Source organism: Taudactylus pleione, unplaced genomic scaffold (assembly GCF_031769625.1).
Source record: "Taudactylus pleione unplaced genomic scaffold, aTauple2 ptg001437l, whole genome shotgun sequence".
NCBI classification, from domain to species: domain Eukaryota; kingdom Metazoa; phylum Chordata; class Amphibia; order Anura; family Myobatrachidae; genus Taudactylus; species Taudactylus pleione.
Window position 1 is genome coordinate 1,542,279 of NW_028285836.1, and position 15,146 is coordinate 1,557,424.

Below are 15,146 nucleotides of genomic sequence, written 5' to 3' on the forward strand. Positions count from 1 at the left end.
CCACAACCTAAAGATAAGACTGCAAATGCTGAACTTATTGCAGGCAATTTCTGTTTAACTAAAGCTGGGTTACACACCTAACAGATGGTCTGTAGCTATGTGACCTCACAATCCCGACAGCAGAATGCCGGCTAGGGATTCATGATGGGATTCGAGATACCAACGCCGGAATCCTGGACGATGCGGGCCCGGGAGGAGAGGAAGATTCGGTTACTTACATGCCACTGTCTGGATTTCCTCCCTTCGGGCAGCCGCTGTCAGGATTTGCTGCCGGCATTTCTATCCCATTCCCTAACATATCTGCAGATCAAGTGATCTGCAGATGATGGTTGTTCATACATACTGAACCACCATCATTTCTCCGCATGTCCCGCTGGCCAGGGGGCATCACGGCCTCAGCCGCAAGTGTACAGGCAGTCGGCTGACCGCCTGTACACACAACACTATGCCCCAATATATCTGCAGATATATTGGGCATCGGCTGTGCAGCACACACTGGCCGACGTACAAGCTATATTAGCCGATCAACTGATCAGCCAATATCAGTGCCAGTGTGTACCCAGCATTAGATAATAGTTTTGTTTTGGAAAACAAAGTGTTTGTTCTGCTTACAGGTCCAAGGAAAGGTGGTGCACCCAAAAAACAGACCATTACAAGATGGATCAAATAACTGATGACATTCGTATTATTCGGAAAGTGGTCGCAAGGCTCTAGAAAATCTAAAGGCACACTTGACCAGGGTAATGATTACTTCACGGACTAAAGTATTAGCGAGACACTTGTGCAGTGGCTACCTGGTCATCTGTTCATACTTCCTCAATCCATTATGCTTTGGATGTTTCAGACACCCACTTTGGAATTATGGTCCTAAAAGGGGCCTACCAGTAAGTCTTAGATTGTGAGGGGAAACTGAAGCACCTGGAGGAAACCCACACAAACACTGGGAGGACATACTCCACACCGATACTTCAATAAAGCTGGGTACACACTATATAATGTATTAGATGATATATTGCTCAGACACAGTTAGGAATGCTATATCGTACACCATATAGTGTACACCCGATTCGGCATTTACGGCTGATTGTCATTGCATCGTCCCATTCGCTGTTCTCCACATCAGATCAGAAGTTACAGTGAACGAAGCAGCAAACAATATATTGCGCCATCGTACAATGTTAAATCACTGGGTTGTGTATGGTGTGTACCCCAGGTTAACTCATAATGGAGGCTACCCATTGTAAGGGCTTCATGCAGTATTGTAGGTAAAAATTGCATATTGGTGCACCTACCCCACCCAGAATGGGCCACCCTTATAATATGCCAGTTCTAAATTTGAAACTCCCAAAGGAAACACCATTATTGGTTTTGCATGCACTATCACATACAGAAAGCTGTTACAAACATTCCACTAATTTATTGGCTACAGAAGGCTGAAGTAACGAGTAGTCCAAAAGGAAGTTGTATTTCTTCGTCCTTTCCACAGATATACAATGCAAACTTAATCCAGGCAGGCAGTTTGGTTTTTTACTCATTTTAGGTATGAACAATAGACTACCTGCATTTGTCTCCATAAAAACAAAATCCATTCTGATAATGGCGGCAGAGTGGTGCAGATCTCTTTTCATGGGAGAACCTGCAATTTGGACCCCATCTGCAGTTACCTCTGATGAATGCTCTGCAGAGAAAAAAAATAAAAGTTTAAATACTCACTGCACTTGTCTTAGCATCCAAAATATAACCCATTACTTTCCTAATATGATTTGAGTAAAATTCATAACATCTATGGTTAAACTTTGCTTGCTCTGGAATAGTCAAAACCACTGCTTTTCAGCAGTAGCTTCAGGATTTCCTTTGCATCAATTGACTCGGTTATAGCTCCCGGGCAAGCTTTAAAAATGGGCTGTGGTATGAGAAGTCTACACAGACTGATATGGGCATAAGGTTAACAATGTATATGTTCACAAATGCCAACATACTTAAAATGTTACCATTTAACATGTCAAAACCAGAATGCCAACAGGGTTTTTTTTTTTTTTTTATGCATATTTTACCCTAAACTTAACCCCTAAACAAAAATGTGGTCATTCAGAATTTGAAGACGTGACTGCCAACATTCCATCTGGATACCTTAAATATGAAGTGCAGATACTCTACAGCAGCAGTGGCCAACCTGTGGCTCTTCCATTTTTCTGATGCGGCTCCCGACTGACAGACTGCCTCTGATAGGTGTGCAGCAATCTGCTCCACTCTGGAGGAAAGTATGGGTGATGTGACGCCACAAACAGGAGGCAGACCTCAACCTGTGAACCAGCAGCCACAATGAGAATGCAGATTCTGGAGCCTACCTACATGCCACAGACAGTCACAACAGGGAAAGAACTGTTTTTTTAAATAGTTTTTTTCCATTTTATTTGTGACATGTGGGGGGGCTGTAAGGGCCTGTGGGGTGGGAGTGAGTGTGGGGGGAAGGTGGCTGGACTGGAGTTGCACATTAGTCTATTGGAGTGACACATGAGGGTCTGCTAAAGTGAAATGCTGAATTGTAAGGGGGCTGGAGTGACATGCAGGGGCTTGATTGTATTATGTGAATGATTTTTTTAATGTATTTTTTTGTGGATGTGGCTTTTTCAGTGTATTTTATGTGGATCAATTTTTTCTTCAATTTTTTTTATAGTGTTCTGGCCTTTTCTTTCCTTTTAATAGTTACCTCCATGGTGATCGTGTGCATGCACTTTTACATGCTCCTACAAACATACCAGGAACGTGAACTAGATGGCCACGCCCTTTTTGCATGTGCACATGATCTTGGCTCTCAAGAGGGGAAAAAAAAAAGTATACCATTTTGTTAAAATAGTTCCTGAACCATTGACACCAACACGAGAGAGTGTTTGGTAGCTGAAACCTTTTTCTATATGCAGACAATTCACCTGAACATTTTTGCAGGGATTAGGAGTCTAAGGGCTTGCAACCCACAGTATTTAACAGGACCAAAACCTGTTTAACATGTACTTTCCCCATACCATATTTGATCACCAAAACTTATGCCTGCATCATTTTTAATGGTGGTATAAAAATTCAAAGTGTAAAAATTACAGAAATGCTGCAACTTTTTTGTGTTAACCTCTTGGCGCGAAGTGGGAATTCAATTGTTTTGTGAGCACCCATAAGAGCAATTCAATTGTTCCACCACATAGGGCTAGTGCATGCAAAAAAAAAGCACGCGTTAAGCCGGGCAAAGCAGCTAAACCAATTCTAAAGTACTGTTTATCACACATTTCTGTACGCTACCTCAGTAGGCAGTGAGCAGTAATGTGTAATCCTGCATCTAGTCTTACCCGAACGAGTCTTGAGAAAGTCCCGGTGTATGCAAGGGACGGAACGCATTGACGCTAGCCTCCAGTTCAATGCGTTTTCCAGCCACTATTTCAGTTCTTGTTACCTGATCATCTTGCCATTTCCAATCATTGATGGTAAGGATATCCGGAGTTCCTGCATCGTAGCCGCTACATGCTGGGATTAGCAGCAGCTAACAAAGCAGCCGCTACATGCCAACATTCAAAAAAGGTAAGTAGCACTTAACACTCCCAGCATGGGGTAATATCTCAAAAATGTATTGGTAAAAAAGTAAACATACCAAATATTCAATATACAACACTTAGGGGTATTCAATATGAAACGTTAACTTCACTGCCGAAGTTAACGTTTCATATCGGAGTTTTTTTTCTGCGTTAAAGTATCGGTCGCGCTCCCGCGTATCCGTATTCAATTTGAGATCATCGAAAACGGGAACCTCTGAAGTTGGATTTGCGTAAAGTTACGATTTTTTCCATAAAAAATTTGTAAGACCCCCTAAAGTTGTAAAAACATGGGGGATCACTATGGGTACCCCCGGTTTAGCCTTTAAATGAAAGTCGGGGATTTAAATAGCCGCAGCAGGTGTTTTTTTTCCCCGACATTGAAGTGTTGCAGAAGAGCACTTAGGTTATTTTTTTCGTTTTTTTTAAGTGGTCCCATCAAATTTGGGGTACATGAAAATGGGTACTAGCATATTTTTAAGTCCCTCAAGTAAGTTTTAAAAAATTCTGCATTTGTGCACCTGCCGCTATAAATCTATTCTTCAAAACATCTGCCGCATACTTGCAGAATAGCCCTGAACCTATTTCCCTATTGTTACACAATTTTTTCCCATTTATTTTTTTTCACCCCAATTTTTTAATTAATTTTTTGGGGTGTCCCTATTTTTTTTTAAAACCCAAATTTATTTTTTAAAGGGTATCCCGATTTTTTGTAGGACATTTTTTTTTGAACATTTCCTTTTAAGGGGACATTCCCAAAACTACAGGCTATTTTTTATAAGCCTACACCCCCAAACCCCTATTCTGCATTTTTCTTCACTTGCTATATTAGTGCTTTGAAAAATTATCCCTGTTTTTCAAAAAATGACCCTTGAGCCCATTTAAGGAAAAAAACGGGAATTTTCGGGAAATATGCCTGGGACCCCCCTAAAGATGTCCTGACATGGGGGATCACTATGGGTAACCCCGTTTTTGCCTGCTTAAGAAAGTCGGGTTTTTAAATAGCTTTGCAAGGTGTTTTTCCCTGCCGCGGCTATTAGAAAGCCTGACTTCCTACAGGAGTTAAAAATGGGGTACCCATAGTGATCCCCCATGTCTAGACATCATTAGGGGGGTCCCTAGAATATTTCCAGAAAATTCCTGTTTTTGTTAACCTTTAAAAAAAAAAATTGCAAAACTTTAGAAAAAAAAAAATGACATAAGGTCCCCCCCCCCCAAAAGCCAAACCAGCCCCAGGCTAGCCAGCCAGTGGTGGTTTCTAAAAATACGGGGAACAAAATGTGTAAGGTTCCACCGTATTTTAGAAACCAACACCAGGCTGCAGGGACTTGTGCTGGTTTTAAATATAGGGGGCAAAAACTACGTGGGGTACCCCATATATTTAAGACCAGCACCAGACCCAACCGACCGGGTGTAATGCCACAGCCCGGAGACCCAATCACCGGGGCTCCAGGTCCAAAGCATTACACCACAAGTCGGTCAGCGCAAGCCGGTGATCTCGGGGGAGTTGGGGACCCCCCAAAAAAGGGTCCCCCCTCTCCCGAGCACCACAGGCTTACGCTGAAGCCTGGGGCTCATCCCCATACCCCTGGAGCGGTGGGTATGGGGGTAATAGGGGGGCCAAATAATGTAAGACTATTGTACTTTACAGTGGAACTACAAGTGCCAGCATGCCTGCCATTTTGTACTTGTGGAACTACAAGTGCCAGCAGACATGCGGCACCTGTAATTTCACTGTAAAATAAATAGTTAAAAAGACAAAACACACACACCGTGCCCAGTATAAGTTTATTACATACACCTACCCATTCACACATACTTATCTATACCAGAAGTTTCTGTCCCCTTGTCCAGTAGATCCTTACAACTTGGCCCTGCAAGAAAGATTTCATACTCACCTACATCCAGCGCTGGTCTCCGCAGTAATCCATGGGTGTTTTAAACCAAAAAACGTGTTACCCGATCCACGCTACTAGCTATGTGTATGTGTGTTGTCACTAATAGCTCCCGAATGCCCACTGCCGGGACTTCACGGGGCATTGCAGTCCCATCAGCCAATCAGCGGCAGCACTGACTGTAGCGCGGCCGCTGATAGGCTCCGGCAACTGACAGTTCCCACGTGGGCTTTTTTTTTTTTAAAAGGTTAACAAAACAGGAATTTTCGGGAAATATTCTAGGGACCCCCCTAATGATGTCTAGACATGGGGGATCACTATGGGTAGCCCCATTTTTAACTCCTGAAGGAAGTCGGGCTTTCTAATAGCCGCAGCAAGTGCATAAATGCGACTTTGAAGAAAGTGGTGCAGAAGAGCATTTAGAATTTTTTTTGGGGAAAAAAAAACTATGCCCAGCAAATTTGGGGTACTTGAAAATGGGGGTCAGCATATTTTAAAGTTGCTAAACAGACTTGAAAAAAATCGTGAAAAACCCACTTGGGCAAGGAGCTGCAATGAAAAAAACACTTGGGGCATACTTGGGGACCCCCCCAGAGTCAAGTTCGATATCTTTTAACTTTGTTCTCCAACAATTTTTTTTTTGGCCCCCAAATTGAAAGTGCTTTTTTTTTGGGGTGTCCCGATTTTTTTTTTTTTTGACACAGATCATTTCAAGGGGTCATTCTGAAGGGTGCAGGCTATTTTTTTTTAAGCCTGCACCCCTAAACCCCAATTCTGCACTTTTTTTCGACACCTATTCAATGGTGAAAACTTATCCCCGTTTTTTAGCAAAGACTTTTCAAAACTGCGATAAGTCTTTGAAATTGAATACGGTGTAAAACTAAAATCAGTGATATTAACGCAAAAACGGACTTATCCCACCCATATTGAATACCCCTATTAGATTGTTATTTATAATCCCACTCCTGGGAGTTTTACTAATTACAATATAAAACTAGTAAATACACATAAGATCAATACATTTAAATCAGCTTGTGGTAGGTATTTTTCATGAGCAAATTAGCCATGATTGTGGTCTCACTATCAGAAACAATCTATAAATGCAAGTTCTCTAATTTGTAGCAGTTTTGAGTGGAAACTGTGCCGTTGTAAACAATGCAGCAGTTGGTGTGAAGCTGTATAGATGCTTATTGAGAACAAGTTAATCCATACTTCCGCAATCCCCCAATGTAGGGGAAAGTAACACGCGGAAAGCGAGTGGTGGACAGTTCTGAAAATCCTAGCACTCCACTGTACTCACGATCCACCTGCAAGACTCCCCGCTCCAGCGGTCCTCAGTCTGTGTGCTCTGTTGATGTTATTATGCCTCTCGGAGCACTGCTTTCTCCACGGGTCTCACTGAACTCCGCTTGCCTGACTTTCACACTCCCGCACACAGCTCAGCGGTGTCCCGTGGGTTAGCCGGCAGCTGTAGATGGCTGTCACAAGGGAGTGAGGCCAACGTCCTGCTGCAGTGTACGTGTTAAAGGATGAGATCCTGCCACAAGTCTGATAAGCTCTGTACCCTCAACGCGTTTCTCTGCAGTAGGCAGCTTTTTCAAGTGGCAGAAGTGTTGTGTGATTGCTACACACCAACAGCAGCACTTGCTATACACTGTTGGACACTACCTACTGTCGCCGCAAATTTTAATTAAGGGATTACCCAGAGGAAACATCCTAGCGTGGCCATGCTAAGCAGAAGACAGACAGCCACTATTCAGTGAAGTAACATCGGGACATTTAAAACCAAGGCAACTCTGCATTCACAGGTGCACTACTGGAACGTCAGTGTGCACAGAGCATCAGTGTACGGCAGTGTATAAATTCATTCAGCATGTTTCTACACCTATGCATGTAAATTAGTGACTGTATTGATTAACTAGATCTTTACTCCACAGTGATGCTGATGTGCAAACAATTGAATCGCCCACAAAAAGTCAAACTCTGTTGTGGCGCTACATTTACAGCAAACAAGTGCATACATACCAATAATAAAAAAATATAATGAAAAAAAATGTTGAAGAGCAAGTATTTCAGTAGGGAAGCACTCTAAATACAGCCTTGGGAAGAAAAATAAAGAAAAATAAATCTTCCAAGCTATCAGGAATAATAAAGGATGCCAAAATAGAAGATATCACATTACTTTTTTCACTTTTTTTTCTCAGCATGAAAGAGGATAGGAAAAGGATAAAGTTCTTAAGCAAGCTGAAACCTCCACAGGATTGGCAATTCATCCACTCAGGATCTTGTGGTGAGAGAAGAATCTCTGTACTTTGGAATTTTGAACCACTGCCATAATATCAACTTGGGGAAGGCAGAATTTGTCAGTAGCTAAAAGTTTTTCCAAGTTAGAGACCATTGTCCCTGGCATTTATTCCATCGGCACATATATGCGCCACTACTTTCTACTTGTCTTCAACATGGAATGCCTACTCAGCACAAGAGATGCTTTACAACCTTCATTTTTACTTCTGGCGCGCGCTTGACCTACTGTCCCATTTAGTAACATGCTTTCCCAATAATTGTTGAATAAACTTTCCAACTCATTTCCAGTAGATTTATGTGAAGTTTCTAGAGGTGTGTTCCCAATCTCGATGTGCCCAACTTTAGACATGATAATGGGCACCCAAAACAAATGAATTGTCCCCTAAGTGTTCGCAGAGTTTGAGGCCATTTACGGTTGCACATTGTCGAGTGAATTTTAAGGGGGGTGTCGATCCTATTAGCCACAAGTCCCCTTGCAGTGCAAGTATGTACTTCTATTTGCCACACTTATGGTGCATACACGGTCAGATTTGTCAGATTATCGTTATCGTTAAACGATGAATGATTTCATCAACAATTTGAACGATTTGATGAATGATTGAACGATTTCGGACAATATTGAATGAATGAAATTGTCCAAATCTGTCCGCAAACAGTCGATGTCAGATAACGTTATCTGACATGCAGGAACGTGCATCGTTGGTCGATGCATGCCCTACTTGTCAACGATAAACGATTTTTACAATCGTTATCGTTCATATCTTGAACAAAAGCTGGCCGCCGTGTGCATGCACCATTACAGTACACCCAGACTGATTTTTGTTTACAGCCCTATGCATAGAACAGTAAATTACTACAAGGATTCTAAATTTAGTTTTAGTCTTATTTAAATTTGTGGGTAGTTTAGTCACATTTTAGTCTTTTTACTTTGTTTTAGTTGAGATTTAGTCAGTCAATGGACCTCAGTTTTCATTTTAGGCTAATTTTGGTAAATGTTTTGAGTCAACAGTTTAAGGATACTGTAATGGATTTTACTTAAGAAAATCTCTAAAATTCCCTTGAGAACTTGAAGTCCACATACCTATAACTTTAGTATAGGATTAGTAATCTAGGTGCAGTAGGCTGTATTTTACAAATTAATGCCTTAAGTTTGTTAGAACCAGTGTTCATTTTGACAAGGATTTTAAATTTAGTCTTAAGGTGCGTACACACTGGGCGATAAAGTGGACGACTGAACGATAACGTTATGTCGTCCACTTTATCGTCCATTTTTAACCCCAAAAAGATGAACGATAACGACGACGCGCGTTCCTGCGGGTCGTTCGTCATTATCGTTCATCAGGCTGACATGCAGGCCAACCTGACGATCTCGAATGTCAGGGAATGGGGGAGAGAGCCCGGCGCTGAACGATATCGTTAATGATCTCGTTCAGCGGCTGTGCTCAATGTCATGAACGACATTGAGCACAGCCTGCCGGGGACAACACTACACGATATCGCTCAGGGAGCACATCGTGTAGTGTGTACCCACCATTAGTCCTTTAATTAAAATTGAACACAGATTGTCAAAATTTATTACAAATGTTTATATTTTAGTTACTACAATTTAGTCCTCAAAAAAAAAAAAAAAAAATTGAGTCTATTGCTTTGTCAAAAGTTTTGTGGACAAAATTAACACTGGCATAGAAGACTCTACAAGATTGGGCAGTAAGGGTAGAGTAGATGTGCTGTTGCAGGCACACGTTTGTATTAGGGGTATGCACCGGCCACTTTTCGTGTTTTGGTTCTGGATCTTTCTTCGTGTTTTGGATCTGGATTGGTTTTGCCAAAACCACCCTTCTGTGTTTTGGATCTATTTTTTTTTTTAAAAAGCATAAAAACAACTAAAATCACAGAATTTGTGGGGTTTTCTGCTCCTATGCTATTATTAACCTCAATAAACCTTAATTTCCACTCATTTCCAGTCTATTCTGAACACCTCACAATAGTGTTTTTATGTCCAAAATGTTGCACAGAGGTAGCTGGATGACTATGCTAAGCGACACGAGTGGGCGGCACAAACACATGGTCCATCTAGGAGTGACACTGCAGTGGCAGACAGAATGGTAGTTTGAAGAACTAGGCCCCAAACAGTACATAATGCAAGAAAAAAAAAAAAAAAAAAAAAAAGGAGGTGCAAGATGGAATTGTCCTTGGGCCCTCCCATTCACCCTTATGTTGTATAAACAGGACATGCACACTTTAACAAACCAATCATTTCAGCGCCAGGGTCTGCCACACGACTGTGGCTGAAATGATTGGTTCGTTTGGGCCCCCACAAAACAAGCTGGCAATTAATCTGTCCCTGCACAAACTGGCTCTACGGAGGCAAGATGTCGTCCTCATCCTCCCCATCCACTGATTCCTCACCCTCTTCAGTGTTGTGTACATCCTCACAGAGTATTAATTCGTCCCCGCTGGAATCAACCACCACAGGTCCCTCTGTACGTTCTGGAGGCTGGTCTCCCTGGAAGAGTTGATAATTCATTTTATGAACATCATCTTCTCCACATTTTGTGGAAGCAACCTCCTACGCCTTTCGCTGACAAGGTTCCCGGCTGCACTAAACACTCTTTCGGAGTACACACTGGAGGGGGGGCCACTCAGGTAAAATAGAGCCAGTTTGTACAGGGGCCTCCAAATTGCCTCTTTTTCCCGCCAGTACAGGTACGGACTGTCTGACATGCCTACTTGGATGCTGTCAACAATGTAATCCTTTAACAGACAGACGCACGCTTGTCGCTGCTGCTTTGAGGATGCAGGTGTGGCTACAGCCCACACAATTCACAAAGACAGAAAAAAATAAGAATTATTTTATTGTTTGTGGAGCGCACTTTGAGGGTTACACCATGCTTTAACAGAGATGCACGCTTGTTGCTGCTGCTTTGAGGATGCAGGTGGAATCTAGACGGGATTTGGAACCGGGGACACACTACCTCCAATTGTCTAAATCCCACTGCACTAATGGCGGATACCGGACACACGTCTAACACCAACATAGCAGTCAAGGCCTCAGTTATACGTTTTGCTTCAGGATGACTGCTGTCATACTTCATCCTCCTCGCTAAGGACTGTTGGAGGGTCTATTGTTTAGTAAAAGTAGTGGTGTTCCTACTTCCTCTCTGGGATGATGAACAACTCCCAGCAGCAGCAACAGCACTAGGAGGAAGTGGTTCTTGATCTTTCCCCATTTTAATTTTATCGGAGAAAGTTTGGTCCTCCATTTATGTTATATTGATATATATGTGTGGCTAAGGCGCACACAAACACAGAAAATAATTTTTTATTTTTGTTGGAGACTAGTCCACTTTGTGGGTTAAACCACCCTTTAAGAAATGAGCCAGCCGGCCCTTTACTTACGGGACACAGGCACACGCTTGGCGCTGCTCCTTTGTTGATGCACGTGCAGCCACAGTGCACACAATTCACAAACAGAAAATATTTTTTTATTTTGTTTGGAGTGCCCTGTGGGGGTTACAGCACCCTTTAACAGTCAAGCCAGCCGGCCCTTTACCTATGACACAGGCGCTACGCTTGGCACTACTTTGTTGATGCACGTACGGCTACTGCGCACACAATTCACAAACAGGAAAATAAATTTTTTTTTTTGCACTTGGGGGAGCACCCCTGATGGACAGAGCACCCCCTGGACAACACTACAGCACCCCTTTAGGACTGGGACACTGCACAGGACTTTGGAGGGGACACAGCTCCTATGGACAACTGACTGCACAACACAGTCCAGCCAGCCCCTATGGACTTTGGAGTGGACACAGCCTCTATGGACAACAGCAGCAGAGCGCAGAACTACACTACACTACACAGCCCAGCCCTAACTCCCACCCTCCCTCTTCACTGTCCACAGCCACTGTCTAGCGCAACTTATGTAAGTAACAAGGACTTCAGAGAATAGTGCTGCTGCTGCCCTGGAGTATGTCTGACCTCATCCAATAAGAGAATATAAAAATAACCAGATGCTGCGCACAACCTGTATACTAAATTGATATATGATGAACGTTAATGAGTACAGAAGTATGAAGGAATCGTATTTAATTAATACTAGAAAACATGGTAGCAACAATACAAATTTTCAAATTCTCAGAAGTGAAATTCAGTTGTGTGATGTGTTGTACACATACGTGGAGGAATATTGGTGTCCTCACATGAATGGCTTAGCCACTTCTGAGGTGATGGGATGGACAATTGCTTAAATCACTTTACAAGAACAATGCTGCCAAAATTGCATGTAGGTACAAACATAATAAATGAAATTGAAAAAATATGAGATATGGTAAGAACTTACCCTTGTTCTCTATTTCTACGAAGTCCATAGGGTTCCACAGGACACCTTGGGTATAGGTGATGACGTCAGGCATCGGGCACCATAGAGTTAAGCTTTTCAGCCTCCCAGGATGCACTAGGATCCCCCTCCTATACCCCGCCCCCGAGCAAAGGCATCTCAGTTAGGTACCAAGCCATAGGCCGGAGGAGAAGGAAGAGAGAAGAAAGATCTGGACACACAAGAATCACATTATCACCAGAGGGAGACAGAGAAACCGGTGACCAGAGCAAAGCCCATCTGCAGCACAGGTGCGACAGGGCGGGAGTCCTGTGGAACCCTATGGACTTCGTAGAAAGAGATAACAAGGGCAAGTTCTTACCATATCTCATATTTTCTACTTCAGGGTCCATAGGGTATCCACAGGATACCTTGGGGATGTCCCAAAGCAGTATCCTTTAAGGGTGGGGACGCTCCTGTGCTGAAAGGAGAATCCGCCGCCCGAAGGAAGCATCCTGAGAGGCGAAGGTGTCAAACCTGTAATACCTCACGAAGTTATGGACAGAGGACCATGTAGCAGCCTTGCAGATCTGGACTGCAGAGGCACCACGTCGAGCTGCCCACGAAGGACCCACAGACCTAGTGGAATGAGCCTTCACAGAAGGAGTAACCAGCAGGCCTTCATGAAGATAAGCTTCAGAAATAGCCATACGGATCGAGGCTGCCAAAGTTTGCTTTGAAGCAGGCCAACCCCTTTTTACGGAAGCCATAGAGGACAAACAAGGCGTACGACTTCCTAAACGAAGAAGTGCGGTCAACATAAATCCTTAAGGGCCGCACAACATCCAAAGTGGCCTCACCCACTGAAAGGCCCGGTGAGTTAAAGGCCGGAACAACTATTACCTCGTTAACATGAAACTGGGAAACAACCTTGGGAAGAAATTCAGGACGAGTGTGTAGCACTGCCATGTTCCCATGAAAAATCAAGAAAGGGGGTCTACAAGAGAGCCCCTAAATCAGAAACACGTCTGGCCGAAGCTATGGCCAGAAGGAAAACAGTCTTAGCTGTTACCCATTTAAGATCCACTGAGCCCAGTGGTTCAAACGGTGGTCCTTGGAGAGCCCTCAGGACCACAGCAAAGTCCCAAGGTGCCACAGGTGGAACAAAGTGTGGCTGAATTCACAGAACACCTTGCATAAAGGTGCACACATCAGGGATTGAAGCAATCCTACGGTGAAACCAGACAGACAGGGCCGAAACCTGTACCTTCAAAGAAGCAAGGCGAAGCCCATGGTCTAGTCCCGCTTGTAGGAAGGCGAGTTCCCTGAGACAGATGAAACTCCCGCGGAGTATAACCTCTCGGTCGACACCACTGGAAGATCGTATGCCACACGCGATGGTATAATCTCGCGGAAGACTGTTTCCAAGTTCTCAGCATAGTACGTACTACAGAGCTGGAAAACCCCCTGGACCTTAACATGGCTGTCTCAACAGCCATGCCGTCAAAGACAGCCGAGTCAGGTCCAGGTGAAAACAAGGACCCTGTGACAGAAGGTCCGGTCGGAGCGGTAAGCGTAGAGGACTGTCCACGGACAGACCCTGAAGGTCTGAGAACCAGTGCCGTCTGGGCCATGCGGGAGCCATCAACAGGAGCGTCCCTCCTTCCTGTTTGAATTTCCGGATTACCCGTGGAAGAAGGGAAACCGGAGGAAACAGGTAAGCAAACCGGAACGTCCACCGGACGGACAGAGCATCCACCAGAGACGCCCCTACGTCTCTTGTGCGAGACCCGTACACCGGCAACTTGTTGTTGTGCCGGGACGCCATGAGGTCGATCTCTGGAAGACCCCACCTGTCCACCAGCAGTTGAAAAACGTCCGGGTGCAGGGACCATTCCCCCAGATGAACGTCCTGACGACTTAGAAAGTCTGCCTCCCAATATAGCACTCCTGGGATGAAGACCGCTGATCTGGCCGGAAGATTGCGCTCCGCCCAAACCAGGATCCGAGAGACCTCTACGAGAGCCGCCCGACTGCGAGTTCCTCCTTGCCTGTTTATGTAGGCCACGGTGGTAGCGTTGTCTGACTGGACCTGCACCGGGTGACCCTGGAGAAACCGATGTGCCTGCTGGAGAGCATTGAAGACCGCACGGAGTTCCAAGATATTTATTGGAAGCTCCGCTTCTGTCGGCGTCCACCTGCCCTGGAACAAGTGTGGACCCGAAACTGCTCCCCAGCCCCGAAGACTGGCGTCCGTTGTCAACAGGACCCAATTTGGAACCCAGAACGGACGTCCCTTGTTGAGGTGAGTCGTCTGTAACCACCAAGCAAGGGACAGGCGAACCTCCGGGGTGAGCACAATCGTCTGGGACTTCAGAGACTGAGGCAGCCCGTTCCACTTGGACAGGATCAGGTGCTGCAGAGGTCTGGAGTGAAACTGGGCGAATTCCACCATGTCGAACACAGACACCATGGAGCCCAGTAATCTCATCGCCGAGTGTAGGGACACCCGGCGGCTGTGCAGACAACTGCGCACCCTTGACTGTAAAGCAGAGATCTTGTCCTCCGTCACGAAGATCCTTTGCTGTCCCGAGTCCAATAAGGCTCCAAGATGCAGAATCCTCCGAGATGGGATTAGAGTGGACTTCTGCGAGTTGATTAGCCAGCCGTGCCGTTGCAGCAGTGCAATGGTCAGGTCCAAGTGGCGTAACAGGAGCTCTGGAGATCCTGCCACCAATAACAGGTCGTCCAAGTACGGAAACATGCGGACTCCCTGCAGCCGCAGAGAAGCCGCCATGACCGCCATCACCTTGGTGAAAACACGTGGTGCTGTCGCCAGGCCAAAAGGTAACGCCCGAAACTGGAAGTGGTCGCTGCGGATTGCAAACCTGAGGAACTGTTGATGGCGCAAAAGAATAGGGACATGCAGGTAAGCCTCCTGTATGTCCAATGACACCATGTAGTCCCCAGGTTCCAGCGCCAGAATGATGGACCGTAGGGTCTCCATCCGAAACTTCGGAACCCGCAAAGACTTGTTGAGTGCTTTGAGGT

The 15,146-nt window shown here is 44.7% G+C and overlaps 1 protein-coding gene across 2 annotated transcripts in view; it reads right to left on the bottom strand.

Annotated features, from left to right (window-relative positions):
* Positions 1–15,146, bottom strand: part of LOC148442613 (putative E3 ubiquitin-protein ligase makorin-1) — a 194,212-nt gene that overhangs the window by 170,887 nt on the left and 8,179 nt on the right. The window contains exon 2 of one of the 2 annotated variants that reach the window (XM_088463726.1): positions 1,559–1,678. The exons of the other annotated variant lie outside the window; for it this stretch is intronic. Coding sequence (XP_088319852.1) covers positions 1,559–1,678 — 120 coding nt within the window. The remainder of the gene's footprint in view (positions 1–1,558; positions 1,679–15,146) is intronic. 2 annotated transcript variants of the gene reach the window in all.